Below are 26086 nucleotides of genomic sequence, written 5' to 3'. Positions count from 1 at the left end.
AGAGAGAGACAGATGGAGAGAATGAGAGAGACAGATGGAGAGAATGAGAGAGAGGCAGATGGAGAGAATGAGAGAGAGACAGATGGAGAGAATGAGAGACAGAGCAAGTCAAAACATTATGTAGACCAAAAACACCTTCATTCACATACTCTCCATTGTAAAGAACTTCCTCCTTTAATACAGTACAGTAAAACACAAAGAAAATAAGAAAAACAAAATAATAATGACACACAAAACACAAATAATAATATCTTCAACGAGTTATCGAGCCATAAACGTTTCCTTAAACCTTTATTTGACGGCTAAAATTTCCGTAATTTGCCTCCATACGTGGCCCCTCCCACAACAAAAAATTATAGAGAAGGACGAAACACAGAAACACAAGGAACGTAAAACAACAACAAATAATAACCCACTGTTTAAAAGCCATGCTAACTCATATTCCATTCCCCTTGTTATCTGTTGTTCATTTGGTCATTCATTATGCATCTTGTAAGTTTTGCTAAAATGATTAAGGCTGCCACAACCGACCCAACTCAGCAGGTTACTCGTCTCAAAAGCAGAATATATCTCATTGTACTGCATGCAGCTACAGTTCCCCTGGGATCAGATGATGATTAAGTGCCCCCCTCCCCCCCACACAGATTATTTCACCTGCTCATTCAACACCCTAATGCTACCTTGGGGGAGTGGGTTGTTAGGTTTAGGTTAGATTAGGTTAGGTTAGCTTTAGGGTGGTTCATCTTAAGGTGAAATAAACTAAGGTGCTTAATCTTCAAATAATCTCCTTCATCGTCCCTAAAGAAAAAACAGATGAAGCTCGAGCAATTCTCGTAACATCCGCCCTATACTGTACCTACAACCTCCCGACCATACGATTAAATAATCACAGCCTAAATTTAATATCATGATGGAAAACCTTACTCAACATTGCTTCAGGAACTACTACTATTAATCTACCTTTAGCCAACTACTGTTCCCTAATGCAGTTGACGAACGTTCACTCCTGCGCTTGAGGGAATGTTGGTGATGTGTGTAAGTGTGTAGTGGGGAATAGTGGTAAATTCAGAGCTAATTATCGGTGATGGATGGAGTGTGTCTTAATGGGAGATTATGTTCCTCACGTTTAATTTCACCAGATGCTTAAACACAAAAACGTTACCAGGTTCGGTTAAGTCAAGTTAGGTTAGATTAGTTTACATTATGTTATATTAGATTAGATTAGGTTACATTAGGTCAGGTTATATTTGATTAGGATAGCATTAAGGTGTTTAATTCTCAGGTGAATTAAGCTGGGGTGGGTAGGGGGGGAGGGGGACTAACCTTCCTATGATCATGGATTAAAATGCAATTAAACTGAGGCAGCACTAACAGCTAATTCATAATAGGGATCTCAATCTTAAACCACACGACTTAGAAATCAACGGAGTAGTTCGATGGACGTCCGTGTGAAAGGTCCCACTGAATCCCGTTGACTAATGAGGCGAGCGACAAAAAAAAAACTCATGTGAAAAAGGTCTTACACCCCAAAATACAACAAGACCCTGTAAGCCCCATAGCTAGATCGCGTGGGCTCCCTACATCACTGTCTTCTCCACAATACCAGGGTCAGGATCTACTGTACTGTCTTCTAAAGCCATGAGAATATAGATCAGAATCAGGTAGGTACTTATGATTATTTTCGGATCACCTGAAGATTAAACACCTGAGCTTATTTCACCTGATGAATAAACACACTGATGTAAATAGCAGGGGGGGTGTTGTGTTTAGGTTAAGTTAGGTTAGCATTTGGCCATTTAAACATCAGGTGAAATAAGCTCGGGTGACTATCGTAATCTTGACGTGATCCTTACCCTTCAAGTCATTACTCTCAGTAGTTTCCTTACACATAGTTCACATATCCCCTTACAAAATTATGGTCCTGTGGTGCCTAAGTTGTTACAGATAATAAAGAAAACATGACGAAAACTCACTAAATATATCACTTCATGTTTGCCTTATGAAGAAACACCTTTTACGTGGAGTTTACACGATACGGTTGACTAGTAAAGTCCGTTCGCCTCTCTCCCTTAACCACGAACCCCCGCAAGAGATTCAGACTCATGAATCCAAAGCATTTATGGAGAGAATAATGTATCAGTCTACTGCTTCGGGTTCACCAGTCTGAATCTCTCGCGGGGGTTCGTGATTCAGGTGGAGAGGCGAAGAGACTTTTAGTAGTTGACTGTACCTGTAATCCTATATACTGTACTGCATAATGGAGCACCAAATTAGTAAGATTGGTTCTAGAGTGTATACAATGTCTCATTTTTTTTAACAACATGCATTATGGCAGCTTGTTCCTCCATTAATGAAGCAAAGTGGAGAAGTAGATTAAAATTGCACTTTTTAGGAACAATTACAAATGTCATTGGCATAAAAATAGACGTAGAATCATGCACTCTGATCCTACCACATGGAAAACTACAGTACAGTACATTAATAACAATTACAGTACAGGCATTAGTCATGAGTTTGTCCCTAATTACTATGTTCTCTCGGGTTAAATGTTCATAATGTAATACTAACTACTTTGCTAAAATCTGATATGCAATTACTTTTAAAGGAAGTATCACTTTTTTTTACCATCACATGTAATGAGTAACTCTATAGACAACTATTTTTTAACTTATGATTATTAGAGGAAATTATTTAACTTCCCTAAGTATTTTTTTAAACAAGATTATCAGAGGAAATTATTCAACTTCCCCGTGACTAAGACTTTTTATGTGACCACAGAGGATCCAGGCCGCTGAAGGGGTCGGCTGGATCGTCCGACTTTTTTAAAGCCCCGGCTGGATTTTCAAAGCTATCCTTGGTAATTTTGCTCAGCTTTCCCGGCACGAGCGGGCCGAGCGTGAACTGCTGCGGGTCCATGCTAGCGGCCAGGCTAGGAGGAAGAGCCGAAAAACTCGAATCTAAAATCCCGCTCGTCTTGTCCGGTTGGATACTAGAGTCATCCTCCAAGGCACTGCCGCCGGTGCTACTAACAACGGCACTTGGTTCCTGGCACACACTGCTGGGGGTTCCTGTCGAAGATACAGAGTCTTTATCTGGCTCTTTTTGCCCTTCCTTCGTACAATGTTCCGCACCAGCCGATGATCCGTTACTGAGTAGAGAGCCGACTGAGTTACTGCGGGAGCGTTCGTCTTCACTGCCACCTCTACCACTCCCACTTTCCTGATCTATGGGGAAAGACAAACACTAAGTATCATAAAACTAACAAAAATACATCCTAATCTTTGGTTTTTAACATATAAATGGTGCTCACACACACACACACACCTATACAAAATACCTTCAATAATTACAACACGTCACAGCACACAATGCCAAACTGCCTTCTCCATCTTTCACTCGTAAATCCTAATGAAAATTCTCACTTATTAGTTCATCTCTGTATTTATTTAATCAGTCTATCCAAAATGGGTTCTAAGATTCAGAACTACCACACAGTGAAACCTCCATTTAACAGTATATAGTGTATAGAGAAAAGTCTGCTATATTGTGGGTTCGTTAGATGTGACCCCACCATCTAAAGAATTATATAGAGAGCGAGACGTCCGTTATATGGAGCTTCCACCTTACTTAAAATACATGAAATTACACATATACTGACCATACAGAAACACAGGGTAATATTAACACCAATAGAGCAACACATGGGGGATATTTTTAGGAGGGAACTTCTACATGAGATAACAACACATGCATCATACTAGCAAAGGCAGGTATAGTGTAGCGTACCAAATCCGAGCTTGCTCTTGAGTCGAGACAAGTCGTAGGAGGAGAGAAGATCGGCAGAGGGGTGACGCACGTGGGTCTTTTCCCGTGGACCTTCCTCAAATGTGGCCTTATTGGTCAGGATCCCCCCTACAAATGAGATTATACGGTACTTCTACGGTACTATTATACTGTAATGCCTACAAAGGACGCTAAAGTACTATTCCCCACCTACCCAATAGATAAGGAATGGTATGTTATTGTCCATTACTAAAACTGTGTCTGAAGGTGGAACAAGGAATGGTATGTTATTGTCCCTACTAAAACTGTCAGAAGGTGGAACAAGGAATGGTATGTTATCTTAAAAAAAATGGAGCAATATTCTTTTATAAAAGTTAATGAGCCATTGTAGAATATTTCAAGAGCCATAAAGACACTGTACTGTACTGCATGTCTCTCTCTAGTGGACTGGAAGCAACAGAGGAGCATCTAGGAAATCTTATTATTACTACTACTACTACAAACTGTATCTGTTTTGTATATAAAAAACCATCTGTCATATATTACAATCATTCCTTATGCCACCCTGTCATAACCTTATGCCACCCTGTCATAAAAATAGAGCTGATCACATCTTACAATTCTTCCTTATGCCACCCTGTCATAGAGATAGAACTGTCACATCTTACAATTCTTCCTTATGCCACTGTCATTAAAATATGCCTCTGATGTCACCTCCTGTACGGTGTGTCTAGCCATAATGCTTCATAATAATAATTTTAACATCTCACAAGTACGTATTTGAGGGCTAAACGATGAGTACGTACGTTTCATGAGTACATCTTGGGCGTAATAGAGAGCAGCTGAGTACAGGAAATGTAGATGTTCCTTGTCTTGTACTCCACCTCGCCTCTGTCTGCTCAAGTCCACCACAAGTAAGGTCAGGTCTAGTAAGCTGCCACCTGCAACACGAGGCTTATAACAACATGGGGGAATGCATTATACTCTAAGTCTTATCACATAGAAATAAGACTCATGAAATATTAGACAAATTTAATTCTGTGTGTGTATGTGTGTGTGTGTTTATAAGGTGTTTTTGGGGTATTTTGTAGTATATTCTATGATCATGTGTCGTGGAATAAATTTTAGTGCGACTTAATGAAATGAATAATAATGTTACTTACTGGAATAAATTTTTGTTACTTGAATAACTTTTAAATATCACTGGAACGAACGCTACTCACTGGAATGGATTTCTTTCACAAAAGCAGAGAGAACGGTGAGGACCCCAGATCTGCCCAGGCCGGGAACGCAGTGGATCACTATGGGCCGCAGTTTGTTTCTCTGCTGTCGCTGAAATGTGTGAACTTCTCCGAGGAACTGCAAGAGGAGGCTGGGACTCTCTGGCATAGCACTGAGGGAGATGAAGTGTAAATTAGTCATCATAAAAAAAAAAATGAGAGATGGAGAGAGAGAAAGAAAAGAGAAAGATGAAAACAAAAAAGATATAGTAAAAGAGAGAGAGAGAATCACTCAAAGATTAGGCACCTCCTAACTTGTTTCACCTGATGATTTAACATTTATTTGTTACCTGGGGAAGGGGCTAGATTAGGTTAGGTTTGTTGTATGACAGTAATACCAAAGATGACGTGAAAAAACGTATCAACGTGTCTGTGTTACCTGGGAGGCCATCCTAGGAACTGCAGGTGAATGATGACACGTGACACCTTAGTGGTGCGGTGTGTCATGTGGAGGATACGCTGGAATGACACTGGGGAACCAGCTTGACGGCAGCTGTGGAGCGTGATGGTGAACTGGCCATAATCAACGCCTGAAGCCACCTCACTTGGCACATACACTTGACCTTTCACCTTTAAAAATAAAAATAAAATAAATAAATATATAACAAATAAACGGGTTTTACTATATAGATAACAAGAAGAGATATTTTCAACCTTAGTATCTTTCTTTTGTAATAATTTTATGAACTTTTTAAAGATGTTGAGACCTGTTAATGTACTGTACAGGGTATTTCATAGGCACAAGGTATTTCAGTAACCACATATCTGTCCCATAACTCAAAAATCCCATAATACCGTAACTCGAAATCCCATAACTGGAAATTATGTAACTTACAATACATTAACCTATGAATCACAAACACTATGCCTGACCTCAGCATCAGAGTTAAGACACACTATGGTCTCAACTTGCAGCTCCCACACCATGGTCCAGAAGTCGATGAATGTGGCTGGCATCGGTGCTTGAGTCAGGATCAGGGGGAAACTCTCTTCAGTTGACTTGAGCTAGAAGAAACATTTTTACATATAATACTGTTTACTGAGTCACTGATTCATTTATTTATTTTTTGTCATTCATTCTTTTAAAATGTCCTTCATGATCTTGCCATCTTCTTGGTCTTTCTTCCTTCTTCCTTATATATATCTCTGACCTATATTCTTTCTCTCTCCCTCTCTCTCTCTCACTATATCTACACTACTTAAATTCTGATCCACTAACCCAACAATTCTTTCACTTTTACATCTTCTCCTCATTTCCAGACACCTTACACATGAAGCACTAGCAAAAATCCAATTATAATCCCACCAAATGTCAATAGATGGCATCCTGACAAGAAACGTTGCTTTAGTGCCGGAACTTGACAAACAAAGCGAGTACCTAGACACAGTGAGGAAATTTACGTCCTGCTAAACCTAAAGCTGTGGGAATCTTTGGCTTTAATTCACTAATACTGTATAATAATCTAATTCGTAACCATTGAGTACAAGAAGAACTTACCTGTACATAAGAGGCGTTAATGTAGTCGTCCCTGGCAGATGGCAAGGTAAGACGGGTGTGGTCGTAGGGGAGAATGTCGGCAAATCTGTTCTTGAGAGGATAACATCGGGCAACGGATACCTTCAACTCTCCACACTCCTTCTCCTGTAATAGTGTAATAATAAACTTGAAAATAACCTCTTTTACAACAGAAAAATATGGTACAGTATCCCTACCCCCACCCTGATTTAAACCCTCCACTACAGGGGTACCATTTTTTATATTTTATTTGGCTAACACCAGATGATTTTATTCAGCCCAAAAGAAATCCCATAGACAAGGGGTTAAGAAGATTAGGAAACCCAGTTTATTTCACCCGATGGCTAAGGTAAGGTAAGGGTAGATTAGCAATAGCATATTTAAGCATCAGGTGAAATAATCTGGGGTGCCTAATCTTAAGGTGAGCCTCATCATCAAGGTAAAGGTCTTCTGTACAAATAATAAACAAACAAACTCACCACAACTTCCACGAGCTCCTTCCATTTCAGTTCTAAGTTGGTCGGTCCATTTAATGACTTGCGATCCAGCCCCTCGACGATCTTACTCAAGCGCTCTGTCTCGACGGCCAATTTCTGCAGCTTCTCATCGTCTGACAGAGGGTCCACTACTGTTGGTTTTCGACTCTGAAGTGGAAATATATATTCGTGTCTACATAGATCTATATTGTCCTGTACCTCCTTCTGTCTCTTCTTTTATATTTCTTTCTTTCTCCCTTCCTTTTATCTTTATCTATCTCTCTGTCTCCCCCCCTTCCTCTCTAGTATTGTTTTCCCTTGTAAGATTTTCTTCTCCACTATAACCATCACACAAATTTCCGACTCAGTAACTGTGCTCCAGGATAGAGTTCAGGTGTAGACCCTAAGCCAAGAACAACATGTTAGATCCAAGCGACTTACCTATTTGTTTGATCGAGCCCGCACCTGCCGTCTGGGTCGTTCTTTGTAGAGCCCTCAGTGCCCTTATCATCTTCTCTTTACGTGTTCTAGCTCTTCCTTCATATTCTCTCTACCGTTCTTTCATTTTTTTCACATTCTTATTCTTTTATTATTTTTTAACATCCTTATTCTTCTATTATTTGTGAATGGGTACATAGATGCTTACGTCAAATAATTATGTAAACGAAATTCTACATACTTATCATTCAGCTTGTTCATTGAGCCTGTCTTACGTCCATCTTTCATTGAATAAACAGCCGGTAACAACTTAACTACGGGAAATAAGCATCTGATGGCCTTGTTGACTATCCTTGGTTGAATTTCTTTACCGTTTTACCATTATTTGTTCAGTATACAATTCCCACAATACAGTATCTAGGTATACTGATATTGTATACTGTACAGTATTGTCTATTTACATGAAGAGCTAAAATACCCCTAAGACCTTTGTTAAAATTCTCCAAGTCATGAATAAGTAATAAATGGAAAAGCAATTACCTTCAAACACAGAAAAGCTGCTGGTCGGACATCTGTACCAATCAGGCAGAGGTTGGGAGGTTTAGGATTATGTCTGTAAGCTAATATGACCTGATGACATATTGTATAGAACCTAGTGTAACATTATGAGTCACCTTCCTTCTATATTGGTGAGCTGTTGCCTCTGACGATGGTTGGAGAGGGAGGGTAAAGTACTAATTGATGAGGATTTAAGTCCCAGTTCATTCTCCCTATTACTGCTCCAAACTGTACTGTACTATTACTGTATACTACTACTACCACTACATTGAGAGAATAGATGGATCACCTGCAGATTAGGCACCCAGGTAGCATTAGGGTGTTAATTAATCAGGTGTAATAAGGGGCTAATCTTCAGGTGATCCATAAACTAGTAATAAATACCTTCTATTACGAGAGACAACATGTAGAGGAAACAGAGCCGAGGTGTAATATATAGGGAAGAGATGAATACCTTAGCCAAGACGGTGAGATCAAGGATGCTAGAGGAGACGGTGCCAGGGGCGTGTGTGGCAGTGTCTGAGGCAGCAGTGTCTGAGGCAGCAGTGTTCTGTAACGACACGTACGGCACACGTTTACTACTCGAAGTTAAGGTGGTTAAAACATGTCTCCTAGTGTACTGAAGAGACAAAATGATTAATGGAATGTGAATCTTTAAATAAATAATAAGACATTACTACAGTATTAGTCATTAGTTTCAACTATTTCTGGTTCACCGAGATGTATCGTCTTATTTATAAAACAATATTTAGTTATTTACAATTAATATTAAATATTTTGGTGATTTTTGTTTTATAAATATCAAAATTATATTACTATAAATTTATGCTTAAATAAAATATAATAAATGGTTATACTAGTAAGAAATTGAACTATATATCTGAGTTATTTCCCATTTTGGTAGTTAAGTGATGCTGTTAATATCATCTGTAAATGCTTCATCACCGGACATCCCTGCCAGCATTTATCTCTCGTGGCCCTGATAAAAATATGACTCTAAACAGCGGCCATATAGTACTTAGTGATGGCTACAAGACACTGAGACTGTATGTCCTCCTGTATTACACCTGAAGGAGAGGAAGGGGACTGGTGATAATGAGGAGATGGGGGAGAGAAGGAGAGAAAGGTTACAAAAGATATGTGGGAGAGAGGAAAATAAAATAAATTATAACGTCTTGGGTTTAAGGATTCCCTACTCTGTCCTCTTATGTGTAAAAGTGGAAAGTTAGGAACGTGAAATACCCACTGATGATGGCCACCGTCCCTACAGCTAACATCCACAGACGATAGCCGCTATTTATCCCCTTGTGTATGGGGTCTTCTCAAAATCATCTAACGTCCCCAGTGAATGGTTAAGAGTTAAGTAATGCAAATAATATCTTATAATGCATTTCTTTCACAAAACCAACGTCACATTAGACATTAACAGTTACCAAGATAAAGTGACATTACTGACAATGTTTTTTTTCCTCACATAACATAATAATTAACATCCACAATAAATATACCCAGGACAAAAAAATCATATAAATTTAGTCATTATATACAGTACTTATGACCAGGTGTATAAAGATAAGTCACAATCATCATTACAGGTTCACTTATCCTATGTACACAAAAAGCCTCAAATTTTGGTCTGTTTCAAGGGCAAAAATTTAACGTTATTTACCGTAGCTTTAACTGGTTTCTCCCTTCGTCCTCCTAACCTCTTCCTCCCTCCTCCTACACCATATGTCAAAAGTTCGCTACCTCCCAAACTGAAGCAGTATCGACCCCAAATTAAATAAAAACAGCAAACTAGCATCAGATGACATTCAGGGTAAATAAGTTAGTTCGGAGATTCATTACCACGGTTCAGTTTCAAAACATAGAGGGAACTTTTCTCCGCAACTGAAAGTGTATTAAGTTGGTCAGTAGATGTACAGAGATTTAAAAGTACAGTACTCTTCTCCGCAACTGTGCACATAACAAGATCTACAATAGCCAGTCCAGAGACGTACAGAGAATGAAGTACAGTGTCCGAGTGTAATGATTCAGAAGAAAGGTTCATCCACCAAAACAGGAAATCACTCATAACAAATTGAAAGTAAAAACTAATATACTATAGAAATATTTTATTGATACTTCTCAGGTGACCGAAATGTTTATTAAAAAGTTTTGATTGCTGTTGTTTCTTACAATATCAGTCACAAATCTGGAACTGTGCACAATAACCAAAACAAGACAAAGTGCAATTACTGTACCAAAGCTTTTAATACATTAACAAGACATATAATTATCTAAATTATGATTAAATTAACAAGAGTAATTATTTAAATGATGGTTAAATTAACAAGAGAATTAATTATTATCCAAACTGTCCAAATTAATAAGACAGAATAATTATATATCATGTTATTCCTAAATAAAATGCAAAAAATCAATACTGTAAATACATCTTCTTGTAATATAAATGAATAACATTGAATAATTTAAAAGTAACTTATACAGACCCCTCTTAAGTAGACATCCAATAATAAACCTTAACTAATTATATTTTATACAAATATAATTCTCAAATTACAAGAAAAACATTTAAACATTCTACAGATAAATAAAACCATGTCGATTTCTTTAAAAGATATACCAGTATGTCTCCATATTCAACTGGCTTAGGAAATAATGCTAAGGTATACACACTGACCCTGTGAGCTGTGAAGAGGGTAAGATAAGGAGAGGTTGGCTTTACTGCACAAAGTAGGAGAAATGCCATAGATGAAAAAACAGAGAAGAAAGCACTATATAGAGAAGAAAGTCCATTGTATCGAGGTTCCGTTAGGTATGAAACCCCCATTAATGAATTATATATAGAAAGAAATCTGTTATATGGAGGTTTCTATTGTGCAGCCCTATAGTCTCTTGTTTTAGTTAATGGTTTTTTCTGTATCCAGATCCATATTTTACAGATCAAATCCAAACTCCAATCAGACCCACACGAAGACGTCTCCAAATACCATCGTCCGGGAGATCCATTTAATTCCTTATCGATAATATAAAAATTAAAAGTCGATGGTACATAACCGAGATTCATAACAGAGGTTCGTGATTTACAGAATATGGCTGTCTTCGTATTATATAAACTAAGAAACTAATGCTCCATCCTAGGTGTGGGTTACCATATGCCTAGTACACTACACAAGGAATTTTAAAATTATTTACATGATTTATTTCCATTTCTTTTGTTATCTTTGATTTATAATTGTTATGATTTTATAGGGATGGGTTTTGCAATCTTATTGATATTCTACTGCGAAATTAATGTTGTTCTGAGATACGGGCATAATGACTTACGAACAGGACCCGGGAATGTAACCCATTCGTAACTCGGGAACCTCCTGTATGCAACCCTAAGAAAATACACAGTAATTCATTTCAGAGGCAAATATTTAATGACAACAATAGATTAAAATTTACGATGAAAACTTATGAACTGTATTTGTGAGAGAAAGGGAATTAGTATGTTATCAATGGTACATATATCAACCAGAACAGCTTATCAGGTACGGTACCAAAATGATGAACGTGAAGAAGACGACAAGATTTCACTATTCTCAACTCGGGAATAATTTCTGTCTAGTCCTACTAACATAACCGGATGAGATCACTGTATGGAGAGCTGCACACATCAATGAGCTACCCTACATGTGCTGTGTAGGCAAAACTATGAAAAATAAAGTCAGACATCCTGGTAAACTCAGTACAAGATGGGATGGGGCATTATGGCTGAATATAACCAAGCCAGTATGTGGATTCAAGGGACTAACTGGTGGTACAGAAGAACATACAATATCCCGAGAACTTAATGGAGACTGGATCCCCAAATCCCACTTTATGACCAAGTCCGAACAACTGGTGAGTCGTCCCAACAGATCAGAGGAGTCATACTGTCATCCAGGATGTCTTGATATCTGAGACTAATTCATTAATCAGTTACACCTTCTCCCTAACTGGCAGCTAAGGATTCTCTACTCATTCAAAAGTGGACTGAAATGAACAGGATTCTTCCACAGATGATGGCCAATGCATAACAATAATAATAATAATAATAAAAATAATGACGAGGTATGGAGAGATTAAGTGATGTCACAACTCTGCCCGACACAGTATGGTGACTAGTTGTTTCCAAGATCCCCTTCAAAAGCTCTAGGTTCAGCAGGGAGGCCCAACTCATTAATGCATTAGTCTAGCCCTGAGACATCCTGGATTTAGACACAGTGAGGTGATACATTAATCACTCAAGACAAACATAAGGTTATAAAAATAGATGGATCACGTGGCCCTAAAACTACTACTACTTCAATAATGCAAAACTGTTGACATGGATCATTTTTATAGTGCCAGAGACTGAAGCAGCCATTTCTTGTTTGAAGCAACTAAAGCTTACTTTTAACAACCATCAAAATAACTGACAACTGAATTGCACAATCCTTATAAGTAAATTCTACAAAATAATGAGAAAAATCTTTTAAACTCAATCCAGAAGACTTACACTGGACACAATGTTGGGCAAGTTGCTCACCGAGGCCGGTGCCATCTGACTGGGCCCAGCAGCTGTGGAGGTGACGTCGGGAGCTGTGCCGGACTGAGCTGATGTGGGAATTGCTCCTCCTCCTCCAGCAGCAACATTCCCTGGGTCGGCTGACTGTCTGGTGCCTGCAGGTTGTGGGGTGAGAGGTGACCACTGGGAGGTTGGAGGAGATGTTAACTCGATCCCAGAGAGAAGGTCCAAGTTGGAGATGCCAGAAGTTACGGATGACACCGAGGGCCCGGCTGAACCGCTAGTGGTGCTTGGCTTCTGTTTGTTCTGTGGCTGCAATGGCTGTGGCTGAAGGGGTTGTTGAGGTGGGAGCTTTGCTTGTTGTGGGTACTGTTGTGGTGACTGTGTAGGGTGTTGCTGGGGCTGTTGTGGGTGCTGTTGTGGTTGTTGCTGTGCCTGCTGAGGGTGCTGTTGTGGTTGTTGCTGTGCCTGCTGAGGGTGCTGTTGTGGTTGTTGCTGTGCCTGCTGAGGGTGCTGTTGTGGTTGTTGCTGAGGGTGCTGTTGTGGGTGCTGTTGTGGTTGTGCTGTGCCTGCTGAGGGTGCTGTTGTGGTTGTTGCTGTGCCTGCTGAGGGTGCTGTTGTGGTTGTTGCTGTGCCTGCTGAGGGTGCTGTTGTGGTTGTTGCTGAGGGTGCTGTTGTGGGTGCTGATATGGCTGCTGCTGGCCACTATACTGAGCCCACATCATTGGCTGAGTGTAAGTTTGGTTGTGCTGCAAGTTTTGACTATACATGGTGGTGTTCTGGGAAACTGCTGTTGGGAGGCTTGCTGGTGCCGAAATCTGGGCGGTGCCTGTACTTAACACGACGTTGGCACTTGCTGTAGTTAATGCCGTGGCACTGCTATAGGGATACTGCTGCATATCTTTCACGTTGGTTCCGCCCGACATACTCGTAATGGTGTGAGCACTTCCCGCCTGACTGGTGATGCTAGATGGTATACCAGCTTGAGGATAACTGGAATACATGTTCCACGGGTTGTTTTCAGACCCAAACGGAGGAGCATTTGCCGTCGACGGTGTTCCACTGGGCCGAGTGCTGGACGTTGTTGACGGCTGCGACAAGTACGACCCACCGCCGTACGTGCCCGTTGCCTGGGTGACGTAGGATCTCGAAGGATACCCGGCTCCTCTTTGATTAGAGTATACACTGGGCGATTGAGTGCCAGATGTCTGCCCTTGGTTTCCATAACCCAACTGGTTACAGTATACTACACCTCCGGACTGATTGCTGAACTCTCCTCTGTAATTTGCAGAGTGGGGTGAACCCGCCTGACTGTACATGGAAGGAACTGACGTGCTTGTCTGGGCAAGAGGGTACTGGTAGGAATACTGGGGGTAGCTCTGAGAGGTGGTTGGGTGTGAAGGCTGGCTACTAATTTGGGGTGATGCTGTAGAAGGTATAGTCATGGGAGCACTAGATGCTGCAGAGGTGGTACTGGGCTGCTGCTGTTGTTGGTAGTAACCGTAGTAACCTTGGGTCATGTTGGTTTGTCCCACAGCACCAGGTTGAGGGGCACGAGTAGCCCCTACGGTCGAACTTCCGTTCACACTCGTGGCTCCAGCAGATGTGGCAGCACTCGCACCGTAAGTTGAGGGGGCGGTAGCCGAGTACCCTGCACCATACCCATACTGAGGCTGATGAGGAACTTGTTTATCGTGAACACCTGCAGTGCCACCATGAAGGGGAGATCTGTGAGGCATACCATGAGTCAGGCCACTGGCTGATACTGTTGCTGCTCCAGGGACATTCTGATAACCATACTGAGGGTATTGCATATTGTAGCCATAATGCTGGCTCCCAGACTGTGATGCTGTATAGGTACTTGGCTGGGTAGCTGTGGTGCTAGCAGTGTGTGGGGCATTTGAGGAGCTGGAATAACTTGCAGATGGGGCAGACGACATGGGTACTGTCGAGCTCTGTGCCGGAGGATAGCCGGAGACGCCCACACCTCCCGGGTACGCTGAAGTCCCGCTGTGTTGAGGGTAGTACTGGCCAGTCGTGCTCTGTGGGGTGCCAGTCGCGTGAGCCTTATAGGGGGATCCCGAAATCTGTGGAGCCGGGGAAGGTGCCGGGGAGGGTGCCGAGGGACGGTACGCCGCGGCCTGACTGGAGTAGCTGACCGCGTAGCCGCCTGCACCCTGTCCGCTACATGATGTCGACGGATCGCTCTGTTCTGAGCCCAGAGGTGCAGGTCGCATACTGCTGGTGTAAGCACTTGGGTCACTATAGCCATACCCTGGTACTCCCGGTTGAATTTGGACATTTGCAGCGGTCATCATACCAGCGGGCAACCCAGCGCTGACACCCACACTTCCACCCTTCATATGTTGTAGATAATCTTTGAGCTTCGGTCCACTGGACGTGCTTCCGCCCGTGTCCAAGTTGGGGAGATGGCCAGACGCTGTTGGTCCACTCGGAACTTTTGCCGCCACAGAACTTGCAGTAAATTTCTTAACATTAGCCGAGAGAACATCCTCCCGCTCCTCATCTTGCACACGACACACAGACTTGACCCGAGATGCCAGTTTGTTCACTTGACCTTCTAGTTTACGGTAGAACTCTTGGGCATCTTCGGCCTTTTTCAAAATGTTCATATAGGCAGTATAAGAAGCCAGGAGGGATGAGACTGTCTCCGTTCTCTGTGCCTGGACCTGGTTGGTGAGGCGGCGCGTGGTGGCATAGGCGGCGTTAGCTTCCGACAGAGCCTGGAGAATGTTGGTCTGTGCGGCCATATTTTGTTCAAGTAGAGACACCTAGGAAGATACAAGGGGGAGAATTAAACCCCCATAACATAATACATTTAAAACAATTCTACAAAAAACTTGTCAATAATAACTTTTTATTCAATCTCCTGCATTACAATATAAACTTAAAACACCTCAACAAAAATCATGGTTATGCTAAGACCTTTACTTAACCTTCAGAGCTAGACGCCTGGGTAGCATCAAAAGCACCAACATGACCTCTCTTCAACCACATTACCTCCTCTGTGTGGTAAAATATTCCAATCTTTCTAATACAGTGACGCCTCCTGATACACAAGACTCAATGGTTAGGTTAGGTAAGGGTAGGGTTAGGTTAAGGTAGGTTAGGGTTGGATTAGGTTAGGTTAAGGTAGGATTAGGTTAGGTTAAGGTAGGTTAGGGTTGGATTAGGTTAGGTTAAGGTAGGTTAGGGTTGGATTAGGTTAGGTTAAGGTAGGTTAGGGTTGGATTAGGTTAGGGTTGGATTAGGTTAAGGTAGGTTAGCTGTTAAAACTTTCCAATCTCTTCACTACCACGACACCTCCTATACACACCCGAGCCTCACGGGTTACATCGCCACGACCAAGACGACTCACTCACTCACTCACCAGTTTATCGTGTTTCTTCAGCTCGTTTTTGAAGAAGTCCTCCATGTCATCCTGATTGGTCACCAGCTGCTTAGTGACGTCGTCGTCCTGGATGTCCGTACGTAGCTGACTCTCCCACTTGACGCGCTGGGCTTGCATCTCGCTTACTTTACCCATCAAACGCTTCACCTCCTGTTTTGAAGCTTGGTCGCCCTGGCCTGTGGGTAAGGATAAAGTTGAGGATTGGTCCGAGAGATTTTACTATACCTAAGAGAAGGTTAGAATAGAGTTGAGGATTATTAAAGAGCATTGATGGTAAATATGAAAACAAATTAATAAATAAGAATGCTATAAATACTTGGAAGAGGAAATAATTACTAACAGTCGAGTAATCAAACGGAACATTATCGTTAGAAGAGTCAAAACCACTGACATTCTCTAACCTAACACATGTGCGACACCGTTTAAAACCCTCTCATGCCGAAGTTCGTATTTTTTAGATATTTACAATGATTTATAAAACCCTTTTGTGCCGATTTTCATATTTTTAGATCTTTACGACGATTTTACAATATCCAGCTTAGGGTGACCTCCAGGAGCCGAAGAACTGAGGAGTCTCTACCCCTCAACACCTCGACATTATTTCTTGACAGGAAAATCTCAAGTACCTACCCTCCACATTAGCCACCGAGGGGATCGCTGCTGCTACTTGATCTAAAGGCTTGGAGAGGAGCTGAAGATGGGCCAGGTGCGTGGTGATGGCCCTGTGTAGTGCCGTGTTGTTGTCCTGTGCGCTCTGGTGGGCCTCTCGGTACTTGTTGGCCTCGCGCTTCAGTTCCCCGATTATCATGTTAGGTGCGCGTTTCCCCATCATAGCCAGGAATTCTTTTTCTTTTTCGTCTTCTTCCTGAGATGAAAAAAACGAAACAATGATGCGTGATAATCAAGAAGAAGAGGTAAACAAACTTCTTATCCTCCCTTCTACACACTTACCCTCCCTTCAACACACTTACCCTCCCTTCAACACACTTACCCTCCCTTCTACACACTCATCATTCAGGGTTCACTTCAACTAGATCACTGGAGTCCACAGAACCTCAACCCGTCATTTGAAACAGATGGAAAAAAATATATATAAAACTTACTTCGTTGATAAATTTTCCCCCAAACGGTGTATGACTTTATGAGACACCCTGTACAACAACAAACACATGAAAACAAAAAAAAACAAAAATACCGATAGCATCTTTTACGTACCTGGAGCACACGTTTAATCTCCTCTAAGGCGGCGTTGATATCGATAAAGAAACTGGATATCTTAGCCATGGTGTCGGTGAGTTTCTTGATACCGTTACTGGCGTTTAAATCAGCGCAGCACTCGATAAGTTCCTGGGGGAGAGTTTCTGAGCCTGAGTCTAATGCCAGGGAGTCTAGCTGCATAGATGCTAAGTAGGTCTCTAGTTCCTCATTCTTCTCCTGGATGGCGCTTCCTATTCTTCGGAGGAGCTTGGCCTTCTCCTCGCTGTAAAGGGTAGTACAGTATACATACGTGAGGGTAATATGGTATACATGAGGGTAAAATAGTATACATATGTGGGTAAAATAGTACAGGTATACATATGAGGGTAATACAGTATATTTAAAAGAGGGTGATATAGTACAGTATACATATAAGAGTAACACGATAAAACATTCAAGAGGGTACTAGTATACATAAGAGTTATACAGTATACATAAATACACTCCCTGTCCCTGAAAAACGTTATCAGTTAGTGTTAGGGAGACATCATGTGGAATAAATCCCGACCACTGACCTGTACATAGACGACGCCTGGTGAGCCTCCATAGGAACTAATTTGATGAAGATGTCTTGCCCGGCCACCTCAGGATCGGTCACGCTAAATGGAATGCCTTTGACCAGAGACGCCCCCTTGACCTCAGGCAGGGAGGCAATGGGTGGCACCTTCTCGTGGTATACGAATTCGTTTTCCTTTAGTGCGGCCGTGAGTTTGCCGCCCATCACGTCGTTAGAGAAGGTCAAGCTCTCTGCAATAAGCTGTAAAAGGCGAGTGATTTCAAAACCTTTACGCACAGTCAGACATGTAAATAAAGTAAGACATATTCATCCCTATACACCTATCCTAAATTTTACTCACTAAATGATAACTCTCCAAATACATAGAAGGAAATAGTGAGGAATAATAAGTCTTACATACAGCAGACTACCATAACTTCCACTGATGATGGCCACCGTCCCTACAGCTAACATCCACTGATGATGACCACCGTCCCTACAGCTAACATCCACTGATGATGGCCACCGTCCCTACAGCTAACATCCAATGATGATGGCACTCAGCCTAACATCACTGATGATGACCACCGTCTACAGCTAACAACCACAACAGCTAACATCCACTGATGATGGCCACCGTCCCTACAGCTAACTTCCACTGATGATGGCCACCGTCCCAACAGCTAACATCCACTGATGATGGCCACCGTCCCAACAGCTAACATCCACTGATGATGGCCACCGTCCCAACAGCTAACATCCACTGATGATGGCCACCTTCCCTACAGCTAACTTACACTGATAATGGTCGCTGTTTAAGGGTTAAGAACCACAGGATTGGAAGCGATCATTACACCAAAATACAACTACTAATCTGAAAAGCATTATACACTACACTAGCTTCTTCACTCAAACCTTCCCAACGTTGCAGTAAGGCCTCAACACCTCAAAGGCAAGTAACAGGTAATAATAGCAAGCTGATAAAAGACACACGGCGATGATTCGAACCTCATTGGCATCAACCTCACGTATCCTCTGGGCTGATTTGTTGAGCATGCTCATTTCCGCCTTGAACCAGTGAAAGCAGAAAAAGACACCAGAAAAATAAACACTAGTAATAATAATGACAAACTTTACATCTTAACACTGAAGAACAAATGAAGGAGAGAAAGGAGAGAAGGGAAAGTGAAATAAACTGAAGGAAAAAAATCTTCAAATGATCCACAAAAGATTATAAAACAAGATAAAAATAATATTATGGGAATGGGACTCAATTTCACTTTTCACAACAAGGACAACACCACAAAACGAGACAGAGTAACGCAGGTAAAAGCTACGCCCGTACTTCTTGTTGTTCGAGATTCTTGGCGATCTTGGAAGCTTCGTTCAGAGTGTCGACGGCAGCCTGGTAGTACGCGAGTCTTTCCCCCATCTTCTGTTGCTCCTCCGCCTGCATCCCTTGGTACAGTAAGGCAACGGCACTGTGGTACGACATCTTGAATTCACAGTACCGGCGCCACATCTGTCGGAGATGGAGAAACGCGTTAATAGCCGGATATCACCTGAAGATTAACCCCAGTTTATTGCATGTGAACATTAACCCCTCTAGCTTATTTCACCTGAAGATTAACGCCCTCTACCTAATTTCATCTGAAGATTAATCCCCTCTAGCTTAATTCACCTGAAGATTACCCCTCTAGTTTAATTCACCTGAAGATTAACCCCTGAAGCTTTTTTCACCTGAAGATTACCCCCCTAGCTTATTTCACCTGAAGATTAACACTCTAAGCTTATTTCACCTGAAGATTAACCACACCTAAATTTACCTGTGAGTGTTCAGTTAGGTTAGGTGGAGTGATGGCAGCCAAACCTGAGCTCCATCTGGGTAGCAATGATGCAGAACTAGCAACAGTATATATTAAGTGTTATGTTCAACATTATTTTAGTCCATATTTAGTTTTATTTAGTTTTCTTTGAGGTCACACACACACACACACACACACACACACACACACACACACACACACACACACACATTTATATATTATGTATATTTTCAGCCTTGACTGCAAACTTTCAACAAATCGTTTATTATTATTATTATTATTATTATTATTATTATTATTATTATTACACACACACACACACACACACACACACACAAAAGTAACCAACTCCCCAATTTTTCACCAGATGTAACTTTAATCATTTCTGTTTATTGTATATTTTCAGCTCTTTGATTATCATGTTATCTTAAAATACCATTAATTATTATTATTATTACAGACAAACAAACAATGTTGGTGGATCATCTGAAGAACCTCCAACCAAGTTTATTTAACCTAAAGATTAACATTGTAATACTAACCTAGCCTAACCTCTAACAACCTGCCACCAAACAGCATCAGGGTGGTTAATCTAAAGGTGAAATAAGCTGTGGTGGAGACACTTCAGGTGATACGTTCTGGCTAACATTTGTTTATATAATGAAACCTCGATTTAATGGGTTATATGGAGAGGAAAGTCCATTATATTGAGGGTCTGTTAGATGTGAAACCTCCATCTAACGAACTTTATAGAGGAAAGTCCATTATATCAAGGGTCCGTTATATGGAGGGTTCACTGTACTGTACTGCACATACCTTCAACTTCCTGGAGCCAACAATCTCGGTAACAACTGCATCACTTGACTTCCCCGACCAGAGGCTCTTCATCGCTGCCTTCAAATACTCTACCACTTGCATGGCAACTTTGGCTGTAAAGAAAAATATCCTGTGTTATAACATTCGTCCACAAACTCTATTATCTCACAGCTGTTCCTGTTGATGAGAGACTATTTAGCTTTGACATAAAACAACATATATTTGGAAAGTGAAAAGTAAGGATTGTCAATATTTTTCAGAATATTTATATAAAGGTGATTTAAAACTTAGAGACATAGGGTAATTGATTTTTAATTATTCTAAATACTTTTAATCATTTCAAAGGTCATTAATTAGCACCAATTACTTGAATTTTTAGGTTGTGAATGCAGATCCTTAAGCAGCATATAAAGTAGTACCAATATATATGTGAACAAACTCCATGATATAAGCCCAAGTGCTGAAACACAAGGTATTATGTCAGGGGCATTTCTGAGCTTTAACCAACTAAAATTATCATGAAAAATTAATGAAAAGTTTGTATACAGTGAAACCTCCATATAAAGGACATCTCTCTCTATATAATCCATTAGATACTGGTGCAAATCTAATGGATCTTCGTTATAAGGGACGTTCATCTCTACACAGTTCGTTAGATCGATGTTTCACATGTAATAAGACTGGTTAGACCCTTGATATATGATGGAATTTCCTGTCCATAAAGTCCATTTATATAAAGGTCTCACCGTAATATAAAATGATATACCAAGAGACGAGAACTTCACCGGTGACTACAACACTCAATAGTATCTATCTTACCTATAATGGTTGGCTTGCGGTTATCGGTCATACTCTTCTCGAGAATACACTCCTGTGCCTGAGCCAGAGCCACATTATACATGAACGTCAGTAGTGTGGGACTCAGGTCGGTCTCCCGCGGCTGAGGATACGTCTCTCGTAGATGCTGAGGGCAACAAAGGACATAAGAAAAGGTTCATTTCTTATCTATATACAGTACTTATTTACCATAGAAGAATGTTTCAGGATATTCACAGGTGTTGACAGAACTGATCCTAACATTCTAACATCTTGTAGAGTACTAGATGAACATACTATATATATAATCCTGTTAAAAATTGATAATGAATCGTCACATAATTAAGCTGGACGTTTCATTACTACCGAGTGACAGTTACCTGGAAGGCCCACGCAGCACATTGGAAGTGAGTACAGCTGATCTTCATGCCGTCGGGAGTATTTCTGGCGTCCATGGCTCCGAGGTCTGTGTGAAGGGCTCCTATGTTGTACAGGATGCAGGCCATCTCGTACTTGATGTCCGTCACATTGTAGACCACGCTGGAGTATATGTCGTACCTGCAATACAACGCAGTACGGAAAACTTCCTAACAGCCCAACAATGACAAATTTATTTACACACACACACACACACACACACACTCAAACAAAAAGAGATACAACTATAAAGTACACCAACATTGTGTATATTTATAGTGAACTGTATACCTGCATATCTCATTGTAAACCTGTATGATGATTTTAATGAATAAATATTATTAGTGACAGTAAACAGTATCATCATCATCATCAATATCATTATCATCCTCTCTCTCTGTCATAATAACTACTATGCCCCAAGGTCCACCATCAGAGTTCCATTATTAAAACAAGACAATAAAAGATACATTCTACAGCTACTCAGAGACACAAACTATAAAATCCAAGTCACCAGATGTACTAATATGTCTTCCATGAACCTACAGAGTGTCTTCACCCCCATCTATTGGTCAGGACAAGATATATATATATATATATATATATTAGACTGTACTTACTTTCTTTGTTAACCACAATAATATTATACAAGCAAAACATTTTCCAGATCATGAGAGGATTAGACGGCACAGCTTAGTTCACCTCATCACATTTTGAAGAGATGTACACTTGATATTAGGAGACATTCTTAAGTCGATAGTAAATACTTTTTTCTCTACAAAAATGCCTGAGAACAACAAGACCGAATTTAATACAGTATAACATAACCTAACCTAACCAAACAGTCTTACATTTAACCAACAACTGTCTCATTACCGTTATCTTACCAGTTAAACGTCACTGAAATGGCAGGGTTGTCGGTAAGTGGAAACCGTGAGAGGAGGAAGTGTAACTGGCAGTAATACTTCTTGAGGGTGGAACATCCCGTGAAGTCGTGAGGGACGTGGGTGGCACCGGCCCGCAATGCCTCCAGCTCGTGGATCTCTGTGCTGTAGCTCTCTGGATCCTCATTGTAGTGGTCACGTATATACTGTAATAATAATAATAATAATAATAATAATAATAATAATAATAATAATAATAATAATGATAATAATAAAATACTGGTAACTATAATAATAACAATTACACAAATACCTGCACTGTAATAATAGTAATTAATCCTATTGTTTGATATATCACTTATGACAATTCGCACAAAGGTAAATTAGATAACAGGAAGGGTGTCACCTCTAACACACCCTCAACCACACACTCTCTCTTCTCCATATAGTTCACTACATGAGGGCTGTCCAAGATCTTATTGTGCAAATATTTCCCATAACTGTACATTGTTTGTATACCTGCGCTATCTAGATACATTGGTTACATTGCCTATATACATTGGATACTGTATACCTGCACTCTTTAGATACATTTTATACACATTGGATACTGTATACCTGCACTGTCTAGATACCTTGTATATACATTGGATACTGTATACCTGCACTTTCTAGGTACATTGGCCACTGTTCACCTGTACTGACTAGATACATTCTGAGCACACTGTAAACTTGTGTGGTGGTTTTAGTGAATACATTTCATCTTTGTATCTATCTACATTCAAGTACACAGACAATACAAATATATACAAATAGTATATAGTATATACATAGAGTATGTATTATATGCATATTCATAGTGAAGGTATATAAACAATGCATATTACAGCAACCATGGAATTTGAAAAAAAAAATATATATATATGTTTTTCTGGTGGATTTTGATGCGATCAGTTCAAATCTGACATTTGTTTTTGTCGGAAATCACTCGTTTGTGATTTAGCCCCCCCCCCCCATAACAATACTAAGGAACAGCGTGGGAATTCAAGGTTTTGGGTGGGGGAGAGGGAAAAACGAGTGATTTGTGGATTATGCAACACAACCAAACTAATCCTTACCTAACCACCTAACCAGGGTCTCCAGAGGATGCCCCCCGGCGAAGGCCATATGCTAGGTAATAATCCAGAGTCGCGTGGTCAGCCTCCACAATAATATAAACAGCCATTACAGCATTTCTTACCTTACTCCGAGTCAGGGTCAGGTGCTCTGATTTTATTTTTTTTAAATTAAATACAGGTACTCCTCGACTTACGACATACTCGACTTACGACAGCCCGGACATACGACAGCCGTGGCCGTATAAAATATTTTTCAAATTACGTATTTTCGACTCCCGACGTGAGTGATTACGCTGTGTACTGACAAAATTTTTGTTTGTAATTCCCTTTAAAATGGCTGGCAAGTGTAAAAGTGAGAGTTCTCGTGGTGGTGAGAAGAAAAAGACACCCATTTTAGAATTTCTATGTATTATTTTCGCCTTTTCGACTTACGACCTGGTCGTCGGGATGGAACCCCATCGTAAGACGAAGAGAGAGTGTAACTTTATTATTATAAATTTGCGACAGAAGTGTATATAAGAAATTTATTATAGAAAAAATAGTTCTACCGATTGAGTGAAGTGAATTTCCTGAATTCTTTGGTTGCTGTAATCTGCACAATTACCATGTGTTTTTTTCTTACGGGGATTAGCCCACCCGGGCACAGGTTAACGACCCACAACGGGGCCTACATACGTATATAAACAATGTACACTGAAAGTGTAATGTATATAAACAATGCACATAGATTGTGAAGGTATGTAAACAATGTTCTGTACATAGTGTAAGTATACACGATGTACATGGATAGTGTAGGTATATAAACAATATAAATAGTGTTGGTATATAAATAATGGTAAACTATAAAGCCAACTGGGCGGAATTCCGACCACCTGATCATTACAATCTTATCTCTAGAACATTCTCCTGGACATTGCTTAATATGACGTAAAATCCTTCAGCTGGACAATAACTCATTTAATTATTTCTCGTGAATTTACAGATGTTTTAGGGATAGATAATAACATAGGGAATAATATACCATGATGAAGGTAATATGGGAAGGTCTTGTCACGAGTTTATGATTCAACTTCCTAGAACATTACCACGTGTGTATATATGTAGATAAAGACTGGTTAATAGATGTGTAGAGTTATATAGTCAGTTATGGGAGAGGTACACAGCTTGACTTACAGCTGTGACTAACAAACATTACAAAAACATTTATCATCACACCACCAATGATGAACCACAACCCACTTTTGTTATGTCCTTCTTTTACTCATTTACACCTATGGATATTATATGGAATTGAACTTTAGATAAAGACTGGTGTGTTATGTCTTACCGGTCTGAGTTTGGGGCCATATTCAACACTCTCTGCACTAGACTTCAGCTCAAAGCCTAACATAGGCAGCCGCGGCACTGCCTCCATTTTCAATGTCAACAAGTTCCAATAATATATGATGACATCTGTTTTGTTGGGAATTAATACCAAAATATCACTTTATTAACAATTATGGAAACGTGAATATATATTTAAGAATATTATAAAATAACTATACGTAATAGTAAGTAGAGTGTTTTAAATATTAGAAGTATTTTATATTTTAAACCCAATGTTAGTTTACAATGAGTATGAGGTCGTTCCCTGACTCCAGGCTGTCACAAAATTATAATCAGATTATCAACGTCCTAGTTACCTACTTTAGTCTTTATTACTTCTACACGACCTTCAGTGTGTTCTTATTTACTCTACTTACACTTATTCATCAATCCAAATTCTGATATTGCAGTAAAATGAATTTATATATAAAAGCCTATTATATTCCCTCCCATTATATTCATTGTATTATAAATGAGTTTAATACATAAAATATGTCCGTTTCTTCATATTAGATACATTATATATATCATTTGACTTATAATTTATCCATTAATACCCGATAAATTAACGCGCCCAGAGATCCCAGTCACCTCTCCTGAAACACGAAAACAAAATGAATATATTAGCACATGAAACTATGAAAAACTTCCAACTTCAATAATTATGTTTTATGATATTTATTACTTTTATTAGTAATTAAAAGATTCATATCAAGTTTTAAAATTTTCATTAAAGAATTAGAGATAAAAATAACTAAAACCCCCAGCTTGTTTCACCTGACTGAACAACCTAACCCAACCCCAGCTTATTTCTCCTGTTGACTGAACGACCTAACCTAACCCCAGCTTATTTCACCTGACTGAACAACCTAACCTAACCCCAGCTTATTTCTCCTGATGACTGAACGACCTAACCTTACCCCCAGCTTATTTCTCCTGATGACTGAACGACCTAACCTTACCCCCAGCTTACTTCACCTAAGGACTGAACAACTTAACCTAACCCCCAGCTTATCTCACCAGAGGACTGAACACCCTAACCTAACCATTTACAAAATTTACCTCATTTTCTAATCATTTACTTCCATCAA

At 40.1% G+C, this 26086-nt stretch overlaps 1 protein-coding gene across 1 annotated transcript; it reads right to left on the bottom strand.

Moving 5' to 3' along the window:
- On the bottom strand, positions 1-25054 carry LOC121856194 (tyrosine-protein phosphatase non-receptor type 23-like). The gene is made up of 21 exons (XM_042351539.1): positions 24958-25054; positions 22516-22718; positions 21592-21769; positions 21215-21359; positions 20396-20508; positions 19099-19275; positions 17773-18014; positions 17216-17480; positions 16631-16865; positions 15980-16176; positions 13149-15380; positions 12580-13056; positions 8506-8601; positions 7059-7223; positions 6562-6705; positions 5937-6068; positions 5443-5633; positions 5007-5176; positions 4590-4724; positions 3787-3912; positions 1-3224 (listed from the first exon to the last, which is right to left on the bottom strand). Exons 1-21 carry the CDS (start codon positions 25042-25044, stop codon positions 2755-2757), a joined length of 6180 nt encoding a protein of 2059 aa, XP_042207473.1. The 5' UTR covers positions 25045-25054; the 3' UTR covers positions 1-2754.
- Between the last annotated feature and the right edge of the window lie 1032 nt (positions 25055-26086).

This window comes from Homarus americanus, unplaced genomic scaffold (assembly GCF_018991925.1).
Source record: "Homarus americanus isolate GMGI-L3 unplaced genomic scaffold, GMGI_Hamer_2.0 scaffold48016, whole genome shotgun sequence".
NCBI lineage: Eukaryota > Metazoa > Arthropoda > Malacostraca > Decapoda > Nephropidae > Homarus > Homarus americanus.
Note: the sequence above shows the minus strand (reverse complement) of the source record. Positions and strands in the feature narration are given on the sequence as shown.

Bases quoted from the DNA above. Each gene is read 5' to 3' on its own strand.
- LOC121856194 (XM_042351539.1), bottom strand. From the start codon at position 25,044: ATGGAGGCAGTGCCGCGGCTGCCTATGTTAGGCTTTGAGCTGAAGTCT. The intron at 16,177-16,630 runs GTAGGTACTTGA...CCTTACCCACAG, and splicing joins CTCGGTGGCTAATGTGGAGG to GCCAGGGCGACCAAGCTTCA. The intron at 15,381-15,979 runs GTGAGTGAGTGA...GTATCTTCCTAG, and splicing joins TGAAGAAACACGATAAACTG to GTGTCTCTACTTGAACAAAA.